This window comes from Polyergus mexicanus, unplaced genomic scaffold (assembly GCF_030449975.1).
Source record: "Polyergus mexicanus isolate NDT 795.1 unplaced genomic scaffold, iyPolMexi1.0 SCAF_3, whole genome shotgun sequence".
NCBI lineage: Eukaryota > Metazoa > Arthropoda > Insecta > Hymenoptera > Formicidae > Polyergus > Polyergus mexicanus.
Window position 1 is genome coordinate 2,299,159 of NW_027223323.1, and position 27,492 is coordinate 2,326,650.

The 27,492-nt window shown below is 37.3% G+C and overlaps 2 protein-coding genes and 1 long non-coding RNA gene across 7 annotated transcripts in view; 1 reads left to right on the forward strand and 2 right to left on the reverse strand.

The window, feature by feature from the left end:
• Nucleotides 1–1,071: 1,071 nt before the first annotated feature.
• On the forward strand, nt 1,072–10,943 carry LOC138945133 (LHFPL tetraspan subfamily member 2a protein-like). Of its 4 annotated transcripts, none has more exons than XM_070316395.1 (6): nt 1,072–1,269; nt 5,735–5,847; nt 8,663–8,849; nt 9,063–9,335; nt 9,959–10,072; nt 10,303–10,943. In XM_070316395.1, the coding sequence occupies exons 3-6, from the start codon at nt 8,720–8,722 to the stop codon at nt 10,443–10,445; spliced, it is 660 nt and encodes a 219-aa protein (XP_070172496.1). In that variant the 5' UTR covers nt 1,072–1,269; nt 5,735–5,847; nt 8,663–8,719; the 3' UTR covers nt 10,446–10,943. The 4 variants fall into 4 exon arrangements, with proteins under 4 accessions (XP_070172496.1, XP_070172497.1, XP_070172495.1 ...); XM_070316396.1 differs by having other exon boundaries at nt 5,735–5,825; XM_070316394.1 differs by lacking the exon at nt 5,735–5,847.
• On the reverse strand, nt 7,890–10,731 carry LOC138945134 (uncharacterized). Its single transcript, XR_011448916.1, has 3 exons — nt 10,706–10,731; nt 9,970–10,078; nt 7,890–9,307 (listed from the first exon to the last, which is right to left on the reverse strand). It is a non-coding gene; the product is annotated as an uncharacterized lncRNA (long non-coding RNA).
• Nucleotides 10,944–10,997: 54 nt separating the features above from the next.
• The window catches only part of LOC138945127 (serine-rich adhesin for platelets), a 37,777-nt gene continuing 21,282 nt past the window's right edge, over nt 10,998–27,492 (reverse strand). For both annotated transcript variants that reach the window (XM_070316383.1, XM_070316382.1), the window contains exons 7-14: nt 17,994–18,313; nt 16,015–16,369; nt 15,586–15,929; nt 14,387–14,759; nt 14,036–14,297; nt 13,772–13,954; nt 13,553–13,690; nt 10,998–13,123 (exon numbers count right to left, since the gene is read on the reverse strand). In XM_070316383.1, coding sequence (XP_070172484.1) covers nt 12,899–13,123; nt 13,553–13,690; nt 13,772–13,954; nt 14,036–14,297; nt 14,387–14,759; nt 15,586–15,929; nt 16,015–16,369; nt 17,994–18,313 — 2,200 coding nt within the window. In that variant the 3' untranslated portion in view covers nt 10,998–12,898. The remainder of the gene's footprint in view (nt 13,124–13,552; nt 13,691–13,771; nt 13,955–14,035; nt 14,298–14,386; nt 14,760–15,585; nt 15,930–16,014; nt 16,370–17,993; nt 18,314–27,492) is intronic.

Here is a 27,492-nt window from a genome sequence, read left to right on the forward strand (position 1 = left end):
TATGTTGCTCTCTCCTTTGAATAATTTTAATATAAAAAATATATTAACCATTTATCGATGTAGCATACTTTTTTCTAATGTCCGTCATCTTCGATTTAACCTTTTGTTATTTTACTTTTATTGCAATTTCAAGAAAAACAAATGACAAAAAAAAATATTCAATAAATCATTCAAACGTATTCATTTTTTAATTATATCAGGAGACACACTGAAGTGTCAAGTAAAACGCAGTAACAGCAAGCTGAATTGGAATTATTGTGTTATTAGATATTTGTTAGAAAAATCTTTAATGCTGTGTCATCGAGTTGAACCCCTCGATTTTTTACATGTGTCGTAAATTCATAGATCTGGCGCCTGCCACAGGTCGTGCATCCCCGCTGTGGACGGGACGTAATCTGATGCCTGGAAAATATAGGGGTGACTAACCCCTAGGACGCATAACCGGGGATGCGGGAAAAAGGCTTCGGGAAGATATATCAAGCGAACTTTTGTGCGTGCTGTATGGTGCAATAGGAGACAGAGAGCATCGAGTGGCGATAAAGGTCAGCCGTGAGGCTTTCGAGGGATTAAAGTATGTAATTACGGGGCTACAGGGACGATTACCGAAATGATTTGTGTCGATCCTAACGGCGCCGCAAACGACCGCCGTAAAGCCCCATGCTCGATCGATGACACATCATCGTACGAGAAGCGAACAGTTGCGTTAAATTGATAGTGCGTGCGACAAGAATGCTCGATCGAAAAAGGAAAATTAGAATTATACATCTCTATGAAAAATAGAGATCCGTAATTTATTCGCCGTACAAGTCTCACTATTGTATATAAAATTATTTTGGTTTGCTGTAATTGTAAAGCGCATTATTAACATTTGCTCAATTATTCTATATAATAATTACACATTGATAATCAATCTATTTCAATATATTTATACATTTTTATTATTAAGATAAAATTATCCAATTCTACTCTTGCTCCCACACAGCGGCATGACAAGTTTGCGTCTACGTTATAGCGAATAGCGATCCCTCCGCCGAACGACGCGCGTTCTTCAGTCGTGCTTCGCGCGTCCAGCGAGTCGCACGCGAGGTAGATCATTCGCATTTCTATCTCGAGATTAGACACGATCGGTGATAAATTGCGCGCGTTCTGTCAAAATAGTGATTTCCAATTCAGTTCTGAGTATTCAGACTAAAATATCACTTATCAATGAAGCATCGGTTTTGCTACGACATGTTGCTGGATTAAAGACAGAATAGGAGCGACAGAAAGGTAAATTGCATTACTAATTGTTATCGCAATTCTTTAATCAATTTAATTTCCAATCAGCGGTTCGCAACTTTCAACAAAGAACAAATATGTTTCTATATATTTGTAATTATTTTATATATATTTTACCCGCCTCTCTCTTTCTCTCTCTTAAATTAATTAGTAATATTAGCAATATTAGAGCAAAGTAAAAATTTGTGATTGCCTCAATTTTTTTTCTAAAAGAAATCATTATTACGAGTATTTGGACGATAATGCAAAAGAGATTTACATCGCGTAAATTTTCGCCCGCGAGTGTTTCGCACTTCTTTGCATCGGTGAATGCATCCCTTGCCGATTGCATCAATTTACGAGTGTTTACATCACGATGTCAGGGCGCGCCGTAATCGTACACGAACACGATACTATGAATTATGCATCCCGGGGTGGTTTCGAATTTCTTTCAGGGTCATTCCGATCCTTACGCGAAGAAACTGCTCGCTACACGCTCGCAATCATTAATATTAATTTTATGCGACGCATAATCGCTAAATTGGTACAAATTACGACATAATGTAGACGACACGCTCGTCGATTGAACCGCGCATCGCCTCGCTTTCAGGAATTTGTTTCGCGGACCGATCAACAGATTCTTCTCTATTTCTCGTTATATATTCTTGAAGACACTTTTCAAGTCGTATTTAGATTTATTTCAAAGAGATATTCGATGAATGACAGAAAAATAACAGCGATAATGAGAATTAATTGGTAGTCCTGATTAGGATTTAGAGTTCGGCAAATTCTACGCGTGATAAGCAATTTTATCTTCCTCGTCTGTCAGTGAAATGAAATAGCCATGAAATGTTTCAAATATCGCTGCATTCACGCACTCTGTTTACGCAAAAAAGTCTTACGCATTATTTACGTGTAGCCTTTAAATTGGGAAAATTATATATAATCATTCAAGATGACTCCGAAATTATATAAGAGAATAAAATCGATATAAAATATTTTATTCTATCCAAGATATAGAGACCACAGACGAAAAAGAAAGGAGAAAGAATTATTCGCGAGAGAATGTATTTTAAATTTCCATACTCATGTCAGCAATATTTCAGCACGAACTTTAATTATGTAACTCTATCCGTGATCTCCATGATCGCTTTTTGCATTGCGTATAGTAAAACGTAAAAAACATAGAAAAATCCAGGGAGATCAAATCGTATTTCTCCAGATGTTGCCGATGCACTCGGTGCAGCTGGTCGACCGCTTGGTACACTCGCTCACTTGTAAATTCACCTTATTCCTTTTTTTCTCCACACGGAAGGAGGCTGGCTTGCTTTTTTTTCTCTATGTAAGGAATGCGGGCGACTCGTGTCTGGAGAACGACTCGATGAACAAAGGGGGTTCCCCGCGCTTTCTATGTGGGACCTTCCGGGCTCTTTCTTTTCAGCTTTCAAGTGGGTCAGAGTTGGATGGACGAGACAGGGAACGATGAAAGAACTTCGAGGAAAGAATTTTCAGAAAAAGTCAATCAAAACGAGACATCAGATAGACTTAGGATACAACGTAGAAAAAAAAATTAAAAAGAATGTAACGAACTGAAAGACAGATAAAAGTCATAAGCGCTTGTTGAAAGCGCTAATTTATTGAGATTCTGTAAAATGTGATGATTCTATAAATTCTACAAGTAAGAAAAAATTATTTTTATTCTCTTTGTGATCGCGAATTAAAATCGCAGAATAGATTCTGCGGATTCTCACGGATGTCGGCGTCTGCTTTAGCGGGAAATCCGCTCTTTTCCCTTTGAAGAACTCTTCCTCAAGAAGTAATGTCACGTATGGGCGCGCATTATTTAAAACGAATAGTCCATGAATAGCAATTAAAATGCGTCACGTGTCATTTCACGTATGGTAAATGCACGAGTAGGCCGAACACGTGGTAGCTTAAGAGCAAACAGAAGAATGAATAAAAAAATACAATGACGACTGTTAATCGAATCAATTATTCTCTCTCAAATGGAAAATTAAGATGTTTCAGTAAAAAAAAAAGAAGAAGAAGAAAAAATTTTGAAGAATATTGTGTCCAAAAAAAGATAACAAAATTAAAGATGTGACGAGACGAAGTTTTTAATTCTACAATAACGATTTTGTGATTGCGATTTTAAAAGTTGAAAGTCTTCCTCTTTTGAATAAAATAATATTTTAATTTATGAAAAATTTGGCTTCGTCAAATTACGCCCTTTTAATATTAAACAATTCTATTACACGGTACATTGTTCGCGGCGTGAATTTTTCACTCTTTTGCAATCAAATCGAACGGAAGTGGTAGTAACCCACAAAAGGACAAGCGGTCGAACCGTTTTACATTCCGTGGGTGTTTTCTCTCGCCTCTAACACTCTCTCCTCTTCCCTGTTTCTCTCCTCCTACTCTCGTCTCGCTCTTCCGTGTCTATCGCTCCTATCTTTTCCTTTCTTCCTCGCCTTCTCTTGGTTGGTTCGCGACCAGCATAGCCAGTCGCTGTGTCATCGAGGCCTGATACATCATAAATATAAATTGGCCGAGCACTCGCGCGTGTGCGCGCATAAATGAAGCCGCGTAAGTGCGTGCGTGCATGCGTGCGTGCGTGCGTGCGTGCATGCTCCCGGCAACGTTAGGGAATGTTAATGTTTAACCGGCAGCGATGCTCGCCAAAAATGATAAACAAATCGCACCGAGAAGTTTTGCATTAACACGCCCTTCTGTACGTAAACACGAGAATTTAACAGGAGTAGCCGCGAAGTCACGGCAATTTACCGCGAGAAACCGGTCTTTCTTGGTAAAAGAATATAAAGTTAAATCTTATAAAAATTCGGCTAACTGTGTGAGAAAAATAGTGATTATTGCTTCTATATAATTATTGTTACAAATTTTTGGTAAGATTTATCTCTTGCTTGCTTAGTTGCAAAATTAGTGACATCCTAAATATATTAAAATAAGATTGCATGAACATCAAGAGCGCGGAAATAATTTCGATTTCGAGCAACCGCAATGATTAACGGCGTTCGTGGAATCGCCTGTCAGTTTATTCGTTTTAGTTACACTCCCTACATTTTGTTCCTTGTCTCATTTTCTCTCCAGAGAACCTGAACACACATCTATTTTATTTTAAACGTTGAGAGCGCGAAAGGAAACGCGGCTAAAACGAATAGAATCTAATCGTGCTGGCCTTGCGGCGATTAGTCCGCACGCTCAGAAATATGCACGCAGATATGGGCGGCAAATGTGCAACTTCCAGAAAATCGAGATTAGCTCGTTAATGATGTTTATATTTACCCGAGAGATTTGTGCAAATTACCAGCGCGAATTCGCGCCGAATCCGATGATAGATCTGAGGAATCATTTTCAACGCGTGTCCAATCTAAATAACATATATGCCAAACATGATTTAAAAATAACGTAACATATACAATATGTTTCAAACTTATCGAGAAATATCCTACTCAATTTGACACGTACGTCTTCTAAAGATATTTTACATAATAGCAAAATATAATATAAATTGCATTGATATTAATAATATTTTATATCTCATACAAAATATGGCAACTTATATACGTTGACCTACAAATATAACATACAGCTACCGCTATAAACGGAATTATCGTAATTAAACAGAACCTCCATAGCAAACGGTTCGCACGCGGGACTTAAGACCGATCAACGACGATTATCTTAATTGCCGGGTCTTCAACGTGAGAGTACCGTTAGCTCGTTGTCGTCGTTCCTTAATTAATCCGTCGTTATGCTAGAACGACGGAGAAGGCTTCGCATCGGTGTTATCACGCGGCTCGATTCGCTCGTAAATAATATTTCACCGAACTTACAAGAGGAAGTAATTCCTCGCGTGCATCATACACTTCCTGTTGATCACAAGTTCCAGTATCTGTCAATTATATCGATAGAAAAAATAATATTAAAATAATATTAAAAATAAAAATTCCTTCCATTTTTGTCATATACATTGCGCACGTATTTTTTCTGTTTTTATATTGGAACCAAATAATATGTTCTTGTAAGTTTTAAGATGGATGTAATATAACTTTATAAGAGATTATATATTATTACATTATATGTCACAAGATAAATAGTTCATTTATATTGTAATGTAGCCATACATTTAATTTCTTTCTACATTTTACTTCAATAACATTTCTTTACGTGTCAAACAATAATCAGCTGACATATTTGACTTGTCCTGGTTATTATATGATCTATATGTTTAAATGCAAATCGGAAAATAATCACATTCTCGCTAGATTTTCTAATAATTCCGAATCTCTTGATCGTATATTCAGTACGGCTTCGGGACCAATCGAATTATTGAAAAAAGCTTTCGGAATCGCGATAAATCACTACGATTAAAATCGATGGTATAAGCAAGACGTGGTGAAGCTAAAGAGAAGAAGAAATACAATAAATCTCTCTTTCTCTGTCTCTCTTCTTGCAGACTGGATCCCGAAAAGGGCGAAGAGGGAGAATGAAAACAAGAGATGCGAGATGCAAGGGAGCACCTGTCTAACAGCTGCCTCGCATATGGCGTTAGTACACTCGCGAGATTATGTAAGGAGAGTAGATGTCTTGTTTTTAGGTGCAACGGGCAGAGGCTTTCAAAATAATTAAGATCGACGGATTTTTTTTTAAAAGATCTTCTCCCGTAAGAATGATCTTTCTACTAAAATTTGAATGAAATACTACTTTCTTCTCTGTCATTTAATCCTTATCATCCTAATCATCCTTATAATATAGTGACAGATTAAAATTCTGTCTTGAATGTGCAAAAATTATTCGATTTTGTCAAGTATATTTAAGTGCCGATTCTCGCAAAGGATTATATAATATATTTATTTATATAAATACTTAATCCTATTGTGACCGCATCTGTGGGTGGCATCTGAATTTCTCATTTGGCTCACGTATCTTCGCGGAATGCAATATCCTCCCTCCTCTTTTCCAACCGTTGCGCAGACGCTCCGACCATTAGTCATCCGCCAATGGATCCTCTGTCCGGTAACTCATGGTCGAAAAATCGTAACTCAGCAAAGAATACTAATAATTTCCTTGTAAGTCTATATCTAGCGTCTGTGCTCGATTTCACCGTGATAATAAATCTGTCCTCTACCAGATTGTGTGAAAACACATTCGCAGATTAAAAAACGTTAAACTAAAATACATACAGAAACGCACTATATTCGTTGTCGAAAAGTATACAAATAAATAATGTGACGATTAAAATAATAATGAACCAGAAAGAGACCCGCTTCTACATTGCACGTGTCGAGATCTCGATACAAGTTTAAGGATTAATTCACGACGGTGGCTCGCGCATTCTCAGAGAAGGGAGTCTGTATCACATCATGAAAAGGCGTGGCAGAGCTACGTAACAATGTGAAGCCGGCAATTAAAATGAAAGGGAAAAAAACGTGCGGCTGTTCGTCTATTGGCGCGGACAGCAGCCTGCCCACGCGTCCGATGCCGCGTTTATTTCTCCGTCCGCTCGAATCCATGCCCATAGATTGTCAATTTAACTATGGCTCATTAATTCCCGATCATGCGCAAAAACAGACCTTCGTAGCTGAAACAAAGAGCTAAACGTGATAGAAAATTGTTTAAGTGGAAGCAATAAGTCTCTCTCTCTCTCTCTCTCTCTCTCTCTCTCTCTCTCTCTCTCTCAACGATGACACGACAGCCACGGGTGGGAGCTAGTTAATTATTCTTAATTAATGGACAATTTTTGAGAATCAGAAAGTTGCCGATATTTTTCGCATTGTTATTCAGAAAGAATAATTTATCATTGAAATAAACTCGCAATCGTCAAGCGAAAAAGGAATAAATTATAGAAAACAAATCTGGCTTAAAAAAAAAAAAGTTTTCTTAAGATACCCTTATAATATGTCAACGTCGTCTCTTGTCAGAAGGATTCATTATTGTACCGTATTCGAGAGAGTGTAAATATATAAACAGCGATTAGGGTGTGATCCTAAGTAAACACACTTTCTGAAGTGGTTGCAAGTCGCAGGCAAGAGGTGACGGAAATAAAAGTGACAACGGTACCAAGTGCGATAAATTTCTCCGATATTATGCCCAATGATGCTGCTATAATATCCTGTAAAATTTATTGATATTTAATTTTTTTAAATAAAAATAAACCTTAATAAATATATTATTATTCGAGACAGAGAGATCTCTAAATTTTACGAGAATGTTTTTCAAATCGGGGGACCGTTGTATTGTTCGTTGAATATTCCAAACGTATACTCAAGTTATTAAAATACATCTTTTTATTCGAGATGCGTATAGATCGCATCCCACAATTAACTTCGTCGATTCACCGCGTCGCCGGTAAGATCAAAGTGATGCTCTTCAATTGGCGGTAAGAGGACGAAGGCGATTAAGTTTGCGGGTTTGAAGAGCACTAAGAATCTCAAGAGAGAGAAAGAGAGAGAACAGTCTCGAGAGCAGCACGTGTGGTGTAAAAGTGAAAAGGCGCCGCCCTCACAAACACGTCGAAAAGACGGATCAAAGCTATTTCGACTAAAAGATAAGATGAAGCATTTTGCTTCAGATTAATCCACTTTTAATGTATCATTTTTCTTTTTCCAAAAAAAGATATTATCATCATAGATAACTTAAAACGCTTGACGATACGTTTCAACCATTACGACAAAATTATCAAGAAATGTTTGTTTTTATTTTATTCCCTTTCACAGGCCCTACATATATTGGCAAAAAATCCTAGCACCGTTCTTAAGATTCTAAATAAAAAATCTAATTTTAATTTATATAGTTTTATTCATAGAAATTACTCGTGAGATATATTTCTGAGAAAGATCACCATCTTCAGAAAAAAAGGACCACAAGGATCTGGTCCCAGAATCAATCACGGATAAAATGCCTTACGGTGTTCGTTTGTCGAAGATTCCACTCAAACGAGTGCCGCGAATCAGATCTACGAATGATTCCAATGCCCGGCAAGAGGGGTCCCGTGCCCCTTCACGATTTCCGTGAAATCAGAATAAAAAGTTAGAACTGTGTTAGTCGCTGTGCCGTAACCCGAGATTCTACGGTTTAGTTTCGCGACCTCAATTTTAATACTCGAGCAAAGAGAATCTCGAATAACACCAGCGCGCGTTTCCCCGAAATACATGTGAAAGGCATTTATTCCACCACGCGCCCGAATCCCCCAAACTCCCTCATTAAATCTCAGTCAAGAGCAAGAAGGCGTTCGCGTTAATTGCAAACATCGTATTCTATTTGTAAAGGAATTATCGAAACATTTTCTTACAAATCTTTGCTTGCCGATTGTGTCAATAATTATAAATCTATCATTTTCTAATATAATGTGTGAATTGTAAGAAATTAATATGTTATTTTTCAGTAATCGAGCAATTTAAGAATGTGATGGCGTAAAGCGAAGGAACAATCGATCGGCAGCATGTGTTATGTGATAGTTACTGGGCGCAGTTTGCTGTGGACGCTCTTGTCTCTGGCAGCGTTGATGGCGGTTTTATCGGGCCTCATCACTCCCAGATGGCTCGTAGGACCACCGACAATTAAGGATACAAGTAAATATCTTCTTCCCAATTAGATACCCCCGCGCGGGGGGCAAAGGGAGACGCGCGATGTCGGAATTCCCATTGTATACATACTTATATATAATGGTGCAACGATAACATTCGTCACTAATAAAATATCTCTCCATTTAATGTTACAACAGACATGCGTTATCGTATTATACACCTACGCTCTATCGTTCCCTGCTTGCTCGAAAATTTCAGAAAACGGCACGGAACTGTACATACCGACAGTCGGGATTTTTAATCGTTGCACGAGATTGTTCGGCAAGATGCATTGCGCGAATTTTAACATCGACGGTTTCGCAACGGATTCCAACGTCTTTCCGGGATGTTGGAAGGCTTCCCTGTTTTTCTTCTCCGCGGGCCTGGCCACGATGTCGGTGACCGTCATGGCTGCTCTACTGGGATGCTGCATACAGAGCATTGGCCGCAAGAGCATCTTCAATCTGGCGGGAGTGGCACAGGCTGTTACTGGTAATATTGCTCTTCGAGAGAGGAGGATTGATATGATGAGATAATGAAATTCCGACACTAAGCTTCTTAACTCAGACGCGAAATAATCTTATAAATGATGAACGATATATATTTCTAGATATCTCTATGCAAAGAGTTTTATATATTTTTTTTTATATATACAGCGGAGAATTAGAAAGTTTCTTGTGCGCTTGAAAAATATTAATAACTTCTAAAAGCAATTTGTAATTTATTTTTTCTTCTTTTTTTCTGAAAGACGCATTTCAAATATAAATAATAATAATGTATAAAGCTCGCCAGAGTCTTTTCTTAAGATTGCTGACAATAGTAAGAGTAATGCAAATTTTTAGAAGACCACGATCGCTCTTTGTACAGCTGGCTATTCCACGTACAGAGCGTGCTTTTAGCTTAACAATAGCATCTCGAACACGAGTGACGCAACTTCCATTGTAACGAAAGGTTGCATCCGGAATAATCAACGAGTATACGCAATCTTAAAAAAAAAAACGATACTCACTTCGCCACGGTTCTAACAAGTCAGATAATCGGAAAATATCTTTATAACACGTATTCGTATAATTTAATGTGCCGCTCTAGTTTGATACATTTTTTTATTTTCACAGGAATATTATACCTTTTCGGGATGATCCTATACCCCGCCGGTTGGGGTGCCGAAAGGGTGCAGAGGATTTGCGGTACTGAAGCTGACGCCTTCTATCTTGCTAACTGCAGTCTCGGTAAATCTAAAACACATACCGAAATGTTTAATATTAAAATTTAAAAAGTTGCAAATCCAGTTTTAAAATTGGGCTTTTGATATTCTCTCTGAAAATATTTTAAAGTTCAATTTTTATCTTGAAGTAATTATATAGTCTCCTACTCGAAGAATAGATCAAACCCTGCTCTCAAAATAAATTAATCTTAATCGTATTAGTTTTCGAAGAATCTAAAAGAATAATTTCTTTAGGTTGGGCCTTTTATAGCGCGGCGATCGGCGTCGCTCTTACTTTCGTCTGCGCCATTTTCAGCGGACAGGCGGAGAAGTCGACGGCCAGCGACAAGGTCCAGGACAAAATGAACGAAGGAAAGACTCTAATATGCTTAGCCTGAGCGCGCAAATAAAATCAGTAAGGAGTCCGATCTCACCAATAGGTTCCCTCGGTATAAATCATCGAAAAGGAATACATGGAACAGACTAATGGAATTTAAAAAAATATTCACCTCGTTGTGCTCACTGCATGACAAAACAAAGATAAATATTTTTGCAAACGAAATTATACGATCTGAATAATTAATCGTGCAAGATTAGAAGGAAATGGATATTTACAGAACATTATATATGTATAGGGATAGAGTATTAATGTACTTACCGTCTTCCCACGATTACTGCCGTAATTCATATAGACATCTGCAATGTTTTTGCAGAATTCCTATTTTATATCCTATTTTATAAAGTAAACAGTTTTATCATAAATGTGTGTGCTCGACCTTATTTACTCGATGTAAAAAAAAAAAATAAATGTATTATCGCAACGAGAGATAATATATTATATATATATAACAGTATGATTTCTCTTATAAGCATCTACTTAACTAATTTTTTCATATTCTAACAACAAATTTGATCGATAAATAATGGAATTTATTCGTTTTATTATTATTTTTCAACAGATTATTTGAAATTCGATCGAACGTATAATTTAAATAGATACATGTACATAAAAAATTATCGGCTTACATGTCCATCGGTTATATACATAAGTATAAATAATGAAGGCACCAACGGAATCAACAATTAATAATTACATGAGCGAATTTATACAAAAATTTCGGAAAAGAAGATATAATTGACAATGATAGGAAAATATAACGGGAGCGAATAACGAAATCGTGATTATACAACTCGTGTGTAACAATGCGCGATGCTATTATTTACTTAAAGTATGAGTGTTATTTGGTTGATGACTTGCTGTTAAAACCGCTGACCATTGATCGCTGACCATCGATAACGCTACAATCATATAACTATGCAAATAGAGATTGACGTGATGTGACGAGAGAGATGCTCTTATCGCAGGGGAATGTCAAATTCGGCGGATCATAGACATCAAATGACATGTTTGTCGATCACAGTCGGATTACCGCGGTGATCTGCGTGTGACGCACCGCAATAATAAAGATATTATTGACGCATCTGCCATACATCCAGCGTATCTCTCTCTCCCACAAATGTTTCGAATTTATGTGCAATATTCGATGATTTATCAAACATTTATAATTTATGATTTAACGAACATTTTATAAATGTCAACCTTCTGGCGTATTAAAGTCTCGCGCGCGAAACTTGGAGAAACAACATTGAACAGAAAATTGCTGAGAAGAGAGCGAGATTAATTTTTACGTCCATGTTTCGTGCGGGAGACATGAGGAGATATAATTGCATATAATTATAATTAGAATGATAATAATAATAAAATAATATTAATCGCATTGTGAGACAATGATAATAAGAATAATAGGAATTTTTTTACTCCTGTTCTTACTTGTTGATGACATTTCATTCAACGAGAAAACTTCATTGATATCTGATAGAAAAAATTATTAGGCGAACACTAGGCGTAGAGTCGATCTTGTGCAAATGTGAATATTCTATTTACATACATAAGCTACATAATAAACTGCCTAGGTTAAGGAAAATTGCAAATTATCGTAATTAAGTTTAGTCAAGAAAACAGTGTTGCATCAGAATCATTATATATATATTATATAAATACTTTTAATATCTCTTTATTCTCCATCCACCGCCCCTCCTTAACCTAGACAGTCTCTGGACTTTCAAAAAACGACTGATTCCCATTGGTAAGAAGGCTTATAGAACTGTGTATATGTTCCTTTTTTAATCGCCAGTTCTTGAACACACACATACAATTTACTATCTTTTTATAAATATAAGTTAATAATGTTCACCTCCCCCTCCTCCCGCTGCGATACGTAATGTAGAAAAACAATTCTATAAGTAAAGTGTTATAGTAAATATCTCACATTTCGCGTTTATAAAATATCTTTATCGACAAAAGGCGACGCACCGTCATCGTATTACGGTATTGCGTTAAAATGCTCGGGATAATACGTGACACGTCAAAGCTCAATGAAAAATGAAAGATCTTTCTGGAACGTAAATTCCTGCTCTTCATGTTATTTTGCGTGTATTTATATCTTCTCTCTCGCGAATAATATTAAATTTCTGCAACTTCAACACATATATTACATGATATCTGCTTAATACTTTCTCGTTTCTCGTATGCATATAATTCGCGCGCGCGCGAAAGATGATATCTTGGATACGAATAATTATAACAAGCAGGTTTGATTTTTGCTAAAGCTGATTGCTGATTGATGTTGCCATCTCATACAAAATCGTTCTCTCCCTCCCTTCTTTCCTCTCTCTATCTTTCTGCATTTAAGAGCTGACAGTCTATACATATTAATATTCCCTAGAAGGCGCAATGCCGAGTGATCGTATCGCTCGTTCAAGCTCGGACTCAATGTGCAACGATTCATCGTTACGTTTCAGGAGCGAAGATCTCGACGGAATTATCGATCTTCTGTGCATTAGAGCGCATTGCTCGTCTTCGCTCCACGATTATTTGTCGTCGCGCCTGCTCTCTCGCCTCGCGCGCCTTTTTATTTGCTTCGCTATTCGCGGTTGGCTTCGTTTTGTGGACCGACATGACCCGTCGTTTACCGTTCTGTTGCAAGGCTGACGGGACTTTCTTGTCCAGCACGACCTGTACAAAATATTCACGATATAACCGCGAATAATCGTAATCGCAGAACATCAATGTGTTATAAAAACTGTTTAATTTTTATTTGAAAAGATAAAACAAAAAAGAGATTTAAGAAGCGTTACATTTAAAGTATACCGTGTATATTCATATTCCTCTATTTTTTCCATGTATCTTTTTATAATAGATATCTTTATTAATTCTTTTTTTTAATTAGAAAAACTTAAATTTGACATTGTACATCCTATTTTAAAATTTTCAAACAACACGGATAGAATTTTCCGTTTTATCGGCTTTGGTACGAGTAATAATTTGAATTTATTTCTTAGCGAGATTGTTTCAAACTTTGTCAGTTTTCCTCATTGATATTGGATTCGCTCGATATGGAAGCCAATTCAGTATTAATTCTAATAATACAATATTTAAACGTACCTCTTGCCATTGTGACGTCCTCAGCTTTTCTATCTGGTCAAAAAGTTCGTTTACTTGAACAACTTGTAACATTACCATATCCCAAAAGCCAGCTAGGTCTTCATTCGTCGTTGGAAATTCTTCACCCGGTACCTGATTCTAAAATATCAAAATACGAACCGTTAGCTGAACTTAATCTAATTGCGCAAGTAAAAAAAAAACAATTAAAATAATACTTACAATATTTTTTTGACATAATCCTGCGAATTGCTGCATTTTCTGCGAAGCTAACAATTTGGCTTTTCCCGCAGCAGATCGTAGCTTACCAGCTGCTTCTTCTGGCAGTGCGGTGTCACCGCTGGCTAATTCGGCCTCTGCAGATGCGGCCAACGAGAGTAACCTATCTGTCTCTTGTTTTAATAACTAAAAACGAATATCTCTATGAATTTATATTAACGGGAATCGCGCTTGCGTCGCGTATAATATATGCAGTTTTTCAACTACCTTCATAAAGTAATGACCATCTTTTTCTTCGATTACTTTTTCCGCTTCTTGAGTCTGTTTCGCTATGTTCGTCGAACTGGTGCTAGGTTCTAACACAGGTAGCACTACTTTCGGCGCCGCTGGCTGTTGATCGGATATGCTTTTATTACTAATATCACGCTTCGGTGCGTCATCTTCTATGGTAATCGGAATTCTCGTTATGCTATTCTGTGAATTCGTAATTGCGGGAGTCTTTTGCTCGGTTTTTCTTGTCGGTGTTACCCTAAAAATGTAAAAGTGTTTCGTCATTAAAACAAGAAAATAAAACAAAACCATTACTATTCTATTTGTAAATAAAATGTAGATGCTTACCTTTGTAGAGGTTTTATGACTTGTTCCGTTCCGTCCGTGGGTTTTCTACTACCAACTACGGGAAGTTGTGCCCGAAATTCCGGACGCAGGTGCCGCAAAACAGGCAGATTTTTCAAAGACTCTTCCATATTCGCGTTGTCTGCTATGTTATTGTTATTACTGGATTTATTGAAATTACTGTCACTGGTGTTTAGCTTAGTGGTACTGCGTTTGTAGAAGAAACCCTGTGCCAGAGCACCCGGGCCATAGAGCCGCTCCACTCGCTGTTGAATAAAAGATTTTTCGCTGCTCGACGAAGTATTTATCACTTGACTTTCAACTTCCACCGTCGAACCGTTCAGAATACTAGCGTCACTAAATGATGTATTTGACACTACATAAAAAGCAAAGATTGAATTAACTAAAGAAATTTAGAAGACTTTACGATATGAAATATAAGTAAAACTATAAAATAGGAGAAACTTAACTGATAAAAATTAATATTAAAATATTATATCACACTAAATATTTTAATTCTTTTTGAATCCTTTTTAATTACAGTAATTAAACTAAGAACTACAGTAATTGGAATAAGAAAAAATGAGTTTTACGATATAAGCGAGAAATAACAATAAAACACATAATGGAGTTAACACGATATAATACATAATATTATACATAAGTTATTTAATTGTAAATTGTAAAATAGTAATACAATATAAAAATATATTAATTAGAGATTCTGGCAATTAAAAATCTCAAAGTTTCATTAGACTAATTGTAAGATTTAGCAGTCGTAAAGCTTACCAAAGATAATCCAAACATATAAAAGAATTCACAAACAAAGATTAAGATAATACACAAAAACTAACCAACAACATATAAATACCAACAGTGTGTTTTTCGCCACACAAAGCGGCAATTGTCAAACGTCAATAGTAATGTCAAAACAAATATAAGTCGATACTATGATCTAAGGAGTCGACAATATAGCGATAGCGACCAATATTTAATATCGATAAAATTATGTAATGGAAAGAAAAATATACGTATCATTCCGTATCTAATGATGTAAAAAATTAATTTTTAATAATCGCAAAAAAGTTATTTTAATTTAAAATTCTCTCTCTCGAGAAAAAATAAAAAATTATACAAAAAATTATTTAAAAATATGATAAAATTAGCAATTAAAATTGTTTATTGAAAAGAGTTTCCCTTACGATTAGCGACGCCCTGCTTCGGAGAGGAGAAACCCGTACTGTAGGACTTGTTCTGTTGACCGCAGGACATCATCTGCGGCAAGCCAGGACTCCGTTTAGTCGCAGAAGTGTTCATTCTGATTGGACTGAGATCGGGAAACGTCGTGTGTAACGATATTCCCTTATCGACTTCTGAATAACCCTGACATATGCTGATCGAGCTTCTGCTCTCCATATACGTCTCGACCTTGCACTCTTCCTTCATACCATTCGTAAATCCGTTTTGCCTGTCCATCGCTAGCGGCGATATCGACTGACTTTTAGGCGGATGTTGGGTCGTCGGTACGCTGAGATTCTCGTTGGATCTTTTAACATTTTTTAAATACTTGTTTAACCGATATGTGTGTATTTTACAAAGAAATAAAAAAAAATGAATTGGAAGCATCTCACCTGAAACCAGCAGGACTCGTGTCCCTCGTGATTAGCCTCGTGCCAGGACTGCTGTCTCTCGAGCGGAATCCTTCCCTCAGTTTGCTGTCGTACCTGGTGATTCCCGAGTAGCCGCTTATGCTGCACGCCAATCCAAGATAACTTGGTTTCTTCGCTGCCGTTACCTGCTCCTGTTCCGGGCTGCCGCATACATTGCTGACATTCAGCTTCTTTTCATCGGGGGTGAGATGCGACTTCTGCAACGTTTCGCTGCTGCCGTTCGCCAAATTTTCAGGCGACGACACCGGTTCGCCGTTGCACGCTGACAGATTCAAACTGTGCAGCGTCTTTTCCGACACGGAGTCTACGGTATTCTCTGAAAGAGGAAATTCCACTATAGCGAAAGCGTTCTTCTTCTTCAGCTCCAATTTACGATCTTATAAACCGTAGAAACTAAAATTACGAAAGACACTAGCGTAGATGTCACATTGCATGATTGAATAAGATTTAATAATTTTTAAAAATTATAGCTTCTGCATTATTAACACGATATGTGACAAATTAGAATTGTATAAATAGAGAATTGTGCACATAAATATTTGAATCGCGCGTTTAAATACACGTTTAGGTCATATGTTAAATCGTATGTAAATTCACTAATAACTCGATTCACCGTGTTCTCATTAATCGATCAATGTTTGCGAGCCAAGTCAACCGACGAGACATTCACCTTCGAAAAGCACCCACGCGATTACACATATGCCAATTCACGTTAAACGAATCTTATTCACATCGTTGTCGCGCAATCCGACCTTATTTTCTACGAATGGAGCTGTTCCAAGCTCGTTACGTCGAAACAACTTGGAAAAATTCAACTTAGTCACACAGTTCTAATCTACGATCGACTGAAGCACGTCTCGCAGAGGCGAGGTGTACCAACGACAGTTCTTCACGCTCGTCTAAATCGTAGCAACGGTCTTGGAACACTGAGCAGAGAGTCCCTCGCGGGCAACTCGTCAACGCCTTCTTGGCAACGATAAGGAAAAGAAGCATTGCGCGAACTTGGTGCGCTTGCCTACGGTCTAAATCCGATCGGCATTTCGAGCGAGCAAAAAGCGTCCGCGACCTACGAGAAGGTAACGGTGGGAAAGATCGGCGACCCCGAAGGACGATCTTGAAGTCTCGAAAATCTACATGAATCTTGAGTACGTGAGAATTAGCGTAATAATAGGAAAAATGTAATAATACAAAGTCTGAGCTAGTCACGCACAATCCTTTTTTTTTTAAATAAATTTTACTAATCTGTAACTCATAAATTAGAATTTATAGTTAATTTTCTATGTATATAATATTTGTTTTGCGCGAGAAGTCGAAGTAAAATATATACGTAAGATAATTTTCACTGATTAGATAATTGCGCTATTGGATGTTTATCGGGCAGCTTTCAGCATCAATTAAGAGTGCTGTATTTTAGGATAATTGAAAGAACTTGCTCGAGAGATAAACTTTAAGTGATACGTTCTTTTCAGGCGCACATTCCATCTTTTTCTCCAGAATGATTACCTCGCTTGAGCGACGCGTCTAATCATTCTCCGCCCGACCGAGCTCTCGCCGAGAATTCCCTGCGAGAAACGATCCTTCCAGCAAGGGGACATTTTCTGTCATTGCAATAAAATTTTCTTTCCTAAGTTCTAGATATTATTATTTAAAAATCCAATTGTGTCAATTATTAAATTTCCAAATCGTGATTCTCTTTTCGCGAAACTTTATTATATTTATGGATTACCAAATTATATCTATAAATAATATTGCAATTTTTAAACGTATACCATATGTATTTCAGATTTCTCTCATTGAAAATTTAGGATTTTGTTATAATAACTTAATTCAATAAAAACAATTTAGTGACGGAATCTTTCTCGATAATATAACGATCTCTTATCAATATCGCGCGTCTCGCAATCGCGGGAACGGTGTCTCTCAATGCGTGGATAGCCAACCTGATCGGTCGGACGCGGAGCGGTCGACGTCCAGGCTGCAGCTCCCGATGCTCTCCTGACTGGTCATGTTGGGGTGATGTCTGGCGCCGATCGTCGCCGACGGTCTCTGATCCGGGTCCAAGCGATGGTAGTTGAGGGGTTGCACGGCCAAAGAGAGCGGCCTAATGCGTCGATGCGAACGGATGCCGCCGGCTCCGGGTACCGACGACGTCACCGTTGCGACACAGGAATCGTCAACGTCCTCCAGACCGGCCACCTCGCCGCCCCCGCGCGTCTGCCCGTTCGCTCGACGTTCCTCGTCCACGCGATCCTCGTGCACACTGCACAGGTCCGGTTCTCATCCCATATACTGTCACGCGTGTATCGGAGTTTGTTCTCGAGCTCGATATCGATTTACGACATTTGTATGTATATATATAATACATACGTGGTGTGCGATTCTAAATATACCGGTATTCCCACGATATTTTTGATTAAAAATTGATGATCTCTTTATAAAAAAAGGAGAAAAGAAAAGTTAATAGATAACAAAATGTTATTTTTTAACATTAGATCAATTTTTATAGAATTTTAATTCGTGATTAAAACATTTAACATTTGTCTTCGAAGGCTGATATCGAGTTGAATTTCATTTCAGAGAATATTATTTTAGCTTTCAACCAGAAATATTATTTCTTTTTTTCATTTTTCACCTTTATCTTTACCAAGTGCTATTATTTAACACTTTAATATTATATAATAATATCTAAAAAAAAAAAAAAAAAAAGAATAATTTGCGATCCTAATGAATTAATCTGATAAGAAATATTGATTATTTACTTTGAGAATAAGTTTGGAAATTTAGTAAAATTTTCAAAATCACAGAAAAGTGTCGCAGAAATATCTCGAATGTAACGAGACTTTAAGTTACCTCCAAAAGATCCAACGAAACGTTTCACGCGTTGGCCATCGCATTTCTCCGCATTTCCTTTTTGAATGTGACATTGCCTCGAAGCACGAGAAAGCGGCACGAATTAGCATTTACCGGTAATCGTTGCGACTGCTTTTTGCACGCGACATTCGTATGGAAACTGATAAATGAATCTCTAAAATTGCTTTCTTTCATCGTATATCACCGAGAGAGCTCGAGAACATCCGTGGGGATGGGAGCTGGCGCCACTCGAATAAGTCCGACAGATTACTGGTTTCTCGATGGACCAGCGTATATTTTGCATGTATAATATTACACAGCTGGATCGTGCCGAGAGACTCGACGATATAACATTGATGCAGGAGAATCTCGCAGACACAACAAAAATAGATTTTACAACAGTTGCCGCTCGATTGAGCGAGCGAGAAGTCAAGTTCGACGAGATTCCCTTGGAATTCTTTCGGCATATTTTTTCGACGTAATATTAACGAGCCATATATTTTGTCTTTTACCAATGTAACGAGAGTAATTAGCGATATATCGACATAGCGCGCGCGTGACTGTCTGATAAAAGCTCAACTCTTTAACGTTCCAGCAATGGAGAAAACCAATTGGAAAGTTGCACAGCGCGATAAAAACCAGATTTGTGAACTTAATGAAGGCAAACATCATATGTTATGGGCAGGCAATCTCATTAATTTCACCGTGACTTTCGTATTTTCCTGCATAATCAAGACAATGAATAAATAAGCAGTTTTTATTGTTGCGACTCTCGCAACACGCATCAATGCCATATTTTCTTTTTTGCTTTGTATTATGCACGAAACCTTCGCATGTCATTAACTTTTTTTATTTCATGTCAGTATAGCTATTATCGTATTTATCGAGGTAAATATTTACAAAAAAAAGACAAACTAACATCATATAGACATAGAGTATCTCGTACTATGATACCAATTTCAGAAAAACAATCATTAAAAAGAAAAATATTCATATAAACATATGTTCGATTTGATCTTATTTTCAAATTTGCAGAAAATTTTATTCTAGCGATCTGTATTTGATTACTTTCACAAGACGTGCCCAAAATGACAAATGATTTTGTATCGGAATGCACGCCTGTCAACATTTTTACTTGAACTTTTATTTGTGAAATCATCTGAAATTCATTATCTAAAGAATATTTATTAATATTATTGAAATATACTCTATCATTTAACGAAGTTGCCAGCAAGTCCAAAGAACACTTGAAAAATTGAAAATCACATGCAAGATAATCATTTTCAACACTTTTTGCGAAAAGATAAGCAGATACAGATTACTCAAGTACCAAATTTAATAATCGTTATTTTTAATCAAAATAAAGGAACATTTATAGAGCTGTGTAATAGATTTGGATCTCGGAAACATTATTGCAGAGTGGCACCAGCTTCCAATAATTGATTTATCGGTAATAACTCGCTCACGAGAAACTCGTGCAAATAGTTCCGGGTTGACGAATGAAATTATCGGCAAATTGGCGTCGGTATTAATTGCACGTGCTAATCGTGCGAATGGCATCGGTCATTTGTCGCGAGTCGAGCGAGGATATTAAACTACAATTCCGTTCATTTCAGCTGCATACTTTTTTGCCTTTTAAAGTGAGATATGTAGGTAGCAATGTACATATATATATGAACATTGTAAAGAAAAAAAATTCAAGATTGCGCAAAAGTGTGGCTAAAAGGAATAAGCCTTACAATCGTACAAATCAGCGCAAGCGGGTGCATATCGAATGAGTGCCATCAGACTATAATACATGCAGTTAAAGTCGCTTTCACATCGGCGACTAAACTCGCGCGACATCTCTTCAACATGTTGCATAGGAAAAACGCATCGTCCATTGACGATTGTCGCACGTTTACTCGCTCGTGTAATCGCGACGGCAGTGTAAGTTGTAACGTATACGTAGGAACAGAAGGAATCTTTTCGAAAAAGTCACACGGTGTATAAAACGGCTCGTTTTTCAAATCGTTACACGCTTCGATTAGTTTTAAGTATTTATTTTTAAAATTATAACATACGAGACGCTCCAAAATAAGAATTATTTTTAGAAGAAATATTTTTATAGACATTCTATTAATATTATGTAGTATAAATTATAATAAACGAGTCTTACGAAATTGCAAATATCCTATTATGATAGATTTTTTGCATTATGATATGCATCGATGCAGTTCTAAAAAAATGCAACAGACTTCAGATTACATTCTTGTGTACTTATAATTTACACGATGCTCGTAACGCGGGTTGAAGAAACGAGTCGCGCGAATAGATAGATAGATAGGTAGGTAGGTAGATTGTCCGGTGTTGTATAATATTGTTTACGATGCGGAAATCGGCGCTGACATAATTATGAGTTAACGGTTTAAAGTGCATCGCGGATGTACAGGCGTGCGGCCAAGCAAAAATGAAGAGTGTAAGGTGAACGAATCATGCTCGATCGTCGATGACGATGATGATGATGATGAGCGTGTGTATGCGTGAACGCGCGAGCGAGAATTAATCGACTGCCCGTTAGAGAAAATGCCAAAGTGTTATTATATACGCGCGAATATAACGATCTATCTCCGTAAGGTGATGCTGACCGCGCAAGTATTCGAACAAATCACCATCGATGTGTCGAATCTATTAATTTCGCTTGTCTCGAATCGTTAGATGTATCTCCACATGTACATCAGATAGGAATGGCGTTTGAATGCATACCGTGGATGCATTCAAACTCGTACTATGCCGTTAATGAATCTCGACGAGACCTATTCACGTTCTAATCGCTCACCGTAAATATTTAAAACGCAACAAACACATTATGCCTCCCAGTATCTGTTGCACCCTCAAAATTTATATATGTATATATAATGGGATGTTAATTTATTATTAATGAATTAATCGCCAACGATATACATTAAATATTAATCATGTATTAATTATCCATTCTCTGTGAGAATAAATATTGTAAATCCGTGTTATTACCCAGAAAAAAAAACAAAAAAAAAACCATGCAAGTATAATTCACACAGTATCAACGTCAGAGCAACTGAGAATTTGCTCTTAAAATTCCGAGAAGATCTTTCAATCCTTTACAAACGTCTTTTTCTCTCTGCCTACCTTCGCCGCCAATGTTTCCAGAGAAGGAACCTGGAGACATTCTTTCTCGTTACCGGATTCACTGTATAGGTACCGCTCTCAATTTTTAGAGGCATCCTTAGCCGCGAACGCGTCACTTCGGATTGCGCTCGATGCACATCGATGGCGTGCGAGCCGATATATCGATTGCAAGATGATCTGCGAATGTCAAAGGAGATGATATCGCACGCGTATTACTCTCCTGCTTGTATTTCGAAACGGCGATAAGCGTCGTTAAGAATGAGATTTCAAGTGTTATTGTGCGTTCTTATATGCGTGTTATACAATATTATATATATCCTCCTCTCTCTCTCTCTCTCTCTAAATTGATGAGAATTGGGAAATTTTTGTTTCTTATTAAATTATTATTAATATTTGATAGTTATGTATTTATAAATATATCACAGTTCATCTTATTGTCAATTGATCGCACGTAAGCAAAGAGGATATATCCGTAACGTAGTTTCATCGATCGCTACCGATTTATTTATTCTGGTTCACGCGGCGATTGTGATTTTTCTCTTTTTCGCGTTGCTCTTTCTCACTGTGATACTCGCGAGCATGTTTCTAGGATGACTAGTTGCCGAAGACTGGCATCCTCCCAATCTCATCTCTCTGTACCGTGATTCTCTCTCTCTCTCTCTCTCTCTCTCTCTCTCTCTTTCACCCAGTCTCTTTCAATCTCCCGTCTTTCCAACTGGTCTCTTTATCTTTTCTCGAGTCGGAAGTATTTTTGGAACACTCAAAAAACCACGATGGCACACGGTGCCGCTTTCTCCCGTCTCCCTGCATGTTGTCTTTTCTTCTTCTTCTTTTCTTCTTTCTTACTCCCTTTGCGCGAGCATTAACGCGTGAACGAACGTGGAAGGGCGCATGAATCTAAAGAGGACCACGAGCGGAAAGTCGGCGTGTCTACACGTGCCCGGCACGCGCGTGCGACACCGAAAGAAGCGCGTTGCAAAGACGATCAACACACGAGCGATCTTCACAAACTGTCATTCACTCGCTTGCGCGACGAAACTTGATAAATTCCTAAGATATAAAAAAATTTAACGCATTTCTATTACAAATTATAAGTATAAATCACTCTCCGAACCTTACGCAATTATTCGATATTAAGCCGGAAATTATCGAAAATAAAAGTTGTTTCTCTTCTTCTCTTCTATCTTTGCTAAAATTTGGCGACAAAAATAAAAATGAATAGCACAAGTTAATTTTCTTGAGCAATTTTCTAAAAATGATCGAATAACGCCGGAAGAAGAAAAGCTTGCCTTCGATTTCACGTGCGGGCGAGCAGATAAGTACCGCGTGTAAATCGTTGCTGAGAGCTAATAGCCCCTTTTGGTGTCTGTCATCTGGTCTTTTATGAACCGTTAATCCGTAAGCGCTTTTATGACCTACGTAATAGTTTCTCTTTCTTCATAGGGTTGCTTTCTCTGATGTCGGCTTTCGAACGCCCTCAATCCGCGGCTGTCGCGCAAGTACGCATTACTATATATAATAAGCTATTACGCTTTGTGTATTTCAGTAATTTGACATAATTCACCTGCCTTTGAAACGAAAAAAAAATTCCAAGAGACATGGCGAAGATTTTCTGCGAAAAGCTTTCAAGGAACGCGTGTGAATTAAATCTGTAATAAAAATTGAAATTTATGAAGGATCTAAACTTTTAAACTCAAACAAAGACTCTCATCTCGAACAGTTACAATCAATAAATATTCTCCAGTCTCGAGAGAGATGTAGGGGGGGGGGGGGGAAGCCAAAATTTATTATCAATCCTCACAGAAATTTAATTAACATAGTAAAAGTTGTTTTTATAAACTATTAAAGCGAGTTTATGTCGCACAACGAGAAGGTTAAATAAATTTAAGATAAAGCAGAAGCAAACCAGAGAGAGGGTATGTTTCGTTCCTCCCCGGAAGATTTCCGGTATTCCCGAATGTTGGACATAATCCGTGCAAACGTTTCCCCGTCATTATTCTATTTCAGTGCTCCCGGAAAGATTTACGGGCTCGGTAATTGAAACCGACAGCATTCAGAACGTTGTCGACGAGGAAGGGTTCGGTGGTTCGTGTCGCCATGGGGTTCCCGGTTCGTTTACACCGATAACATCGAGAGCATCTCGGGATGTCGGCGGCTTTAGTGCTAACAATCCAGAATAGTCAATGTCCCGTTTGTGAGAGCACTATAATGTTCGTGAATGTTCCGTATACTCATTGTTGGTGTCACAGAGAAATGCTTGATAACAAAGCTTGCACCGAGAAGAGAAAGAGAGAGAACGCGCATTCAATTCCCCAAAATTCATGCTACGCGGAGCATCAACCCGAAATGATTTCAGCCAATTATAAAGTTCTGCCCTATCGAACGAAGAGTCCTCGATTGTGCGCATCGGTTGATTTTTTTATCTCCGCTATACTAGCATCACAACAGCCGCCAAATGATCTTCGGTCACGGAAAGCACCAACGGATGGGGAAAAAAAAAAAAAAAAAAATCGCGACTGTGAAGAGTCGCAAGCGATGATTTACGGTTGATTAGAATTCAGTCACGAATCAGAATTCATGAAAATCTCAGATTTCGCACTGATTAATTTCTAGTCATTTATCGTCATTAAATCGCATATTTTGTAAGCCTAATAAAATGCCTGATATAATAGATATAATGAAATTATAATGTTTCATGAAAATATATTCGCATAAAATATATCGTTGCCGCGGGATTTATCATAATTTCGCGAAACATTGTAAAATTCGCAAAAAAGTACATCAAGGACACAAATAAAATTTAGTCAAACGCATGACTAGCGTGAAACAGAAGCTGCCGTCTGGGAATGCAGAAAGCACAGCTATGAATTCAAATGCAATGTGATGCTAGCGCTCCGCTGAAAGAGTTGTCATGTGGGAATCCGATGAAAAATTACAAGCATGGAAAGAATATCTCTGAAGAATATGTCCTAAGTATGCTTAAATATACATTTAAATGTCTAAAATTAAGAATTAAATATGTTTTATTTATAAATCTACATCAAAAAATAATTTTTTTCTATAAATCGTTCTAGTGTTATTGAAGAAAATATTTTAAAAAATTCTTGCTTAAAAACCTGACTGACGTTATATCTTCAAAAAGTTGCTAACAAGTTCGCGATAAAAGCATAATGTACCTGATGTTTTATCTCGGGACAACGAGTCACCAGCTTAAGTTCGATATGCTATCTGCGATTCTAAAATTCAATAAAACCAATGACAGTGGGACCACGTGAGATACGACTGTGCCATTTACATGACTGAACGAACGATAAATCCCGAGGGAATAAGAACGAGTATCATATATAGACTACTCCTAAATGTCAAATAATACAAAGGAACATGTATTATTGCGCCTATCACGTTTTCCAAAGGAAAACTACATAATTATCTTGCATACCGATCTGTTCTTTTCTCGAATGCACCTATCCCTGCATACTTGAAGGCACGGATCGTGCCCTTTGTTTCGCATATTTATATTCATCGGAAAGATTAATACTATTAATACTATTGACGCGAATGATTTTCTATATGGATAAGAGTTAGCAGAAGATTAGATCATTAACAATCCAAGCGTCGTCGACGAGCGATGTAAATGTCATTCGCACAGACATAACGCTAATTAATCGATGACTTTTACATGCGCTGCAATTAAAAACAGCATGCGGCACTTTTGCATTTGTCACGCATGACCTGGATGTAAAATGCCTATGATTTCTCGTCTCGTCACGAAGTCCATTGACATGAAATTTCACGCACTTAGAAGAGAAAAATATTTACCTCCGAATGTGGGTTGGGCTCGCTTCACAGGAAGTGGAGTAAAATAAAAATTAATATCATTCGCTTAATTCATGATAATCACGAGCTGGGTAAAATTGGACTCCGAGAAAATACAGGATAACTTAAAATACTGTTGCTATCGTAAAAGATTTTTAAAACTTCAAAGTTAAAACTCTGCATAGTAGGCGAATGTTTATGCATATTTATGTTATATAATATATCTAATGAAACGCGCATATGGAAATCTTATCTGGATGTCACGGTTGAAAACTTGCGAGGTATATTAAGTTACGAAATGAACGGTAAATCGTGGGGGGACTAGCCTAAAATAGAGAGCCACTGTCGCAGCTACAAGACGGTTCAAATACCGGTATTAAAATCTTTTCCGGTTTGCCCATCCAACATGCAACGGAGAAAATATACGCGTCCACAAATGAATTATTGTGCGTTAAGTTTGTCCACGTGAGAGATGATAAGATCTTAAAATCAATTTTAACGTATATTTTTATTTCTCGGCTATATATTATACATATATGTTAATTGTAAAATTTCGAAAGACGCGTTTCGTTCTCTTTACTCTATCTATGCACTTCTATTTCGTGTACAGTGTTGTACTCCTCCGCGAAACCTCTGCAGCTTTCCCGCTAAAGAGGAATACCTCCTCGCTTTCTCAAAATTGTCGGGAGAACGTCGCCGGTATTCAGAGGTAAGTGACACCGGGTGAACTCTTCCGTCTATATATAAACGAAAATAAACCAAAGTGACATTTGAACTATACTCTCACTGTCGCCCCTCTTCTTGTACGACAAACTAAAAGAGAGACGCAGGGGAGGAAAGACGAGGGGGACAGGCGTCGCGACGATCGTCTGAGAAAAATTGTGCCAGCTAAATCAAGAGGCGCCTGTCCTCCCTTAGTAGACTTTCCCATCTTCATCTCGAATTATCCCTTTTTACAATTAACTGCTAATTTTCGCCGCTCTCGTACATCGCTGTGTATTTTAAAGATCTAAGAATCAGAGAAGGATTGCACAAGGCACCTTCCTGATATTGAAAGAAAACGTTCACTGATTCACTGATATGACAGAAATTATAATTCTGAAGTGTTGTAATGTCAATACAACGCTGCATCCTTAATATAAACATCGCGAAAGTAACTACACAGGCAGTTTTTCCGTCTAAAGCGTTTTTGTACGAGGATAATGTATGATACATTGAATGACGTAGAAAAAAAACGACGGTCTTAAGTCATAAATTCATTAATTTGTTAATTTGAAATTCTATTTTCTATCGAAATATTATAAATATTCAACTATAATAACTGTTAGAAAATTGTGTTCTCAGTTGCAATCGGAAAAATTATATTTTATATTCAAATTACATAAATTATTCGTATCCACATGAAATATGATATTAAAACAACTATATCAATGATTTTTATATAACATTTTTATAAGACAATTTTATAGGACAATTTTTATAAGATTTTTCATCAATGTTTATAATTATATCCTTGAAGAATCTCCCCCAAAAATTTGCAAAAAAAATTTTCCGAAAGCTTTATTTATTCTACTCACTCATAAAAATATCCTTGCAATATTATATCGACACTGTCGCAGGAAGTAA

Excerpts from the sequence above, each read along its gene's own strand:
- LOC138945133 (XM_070316395.1), top strand. The coding sequence starts at position 8,720 with ATGTGTTATGTGATAGTTACTGGGCGCAGTTTGCTGTGGACGCTCTTG. Across the intron at positions 9,336-9,958 it reads AGTGGCACAGGCTGTTACTG|GAATATTATACCTTTTCGGG; the intron begins GTAATATTGCTC and ends TTATTTTCACAG. Across the intron at positions 10,073-10,302 it reads TCTTGCTAACTGCAGTCTCG|GTTGGGCCTTTTATAGCGCG; the intron begins GTAAATCTAAAA and ends TAATTTCTTTAG.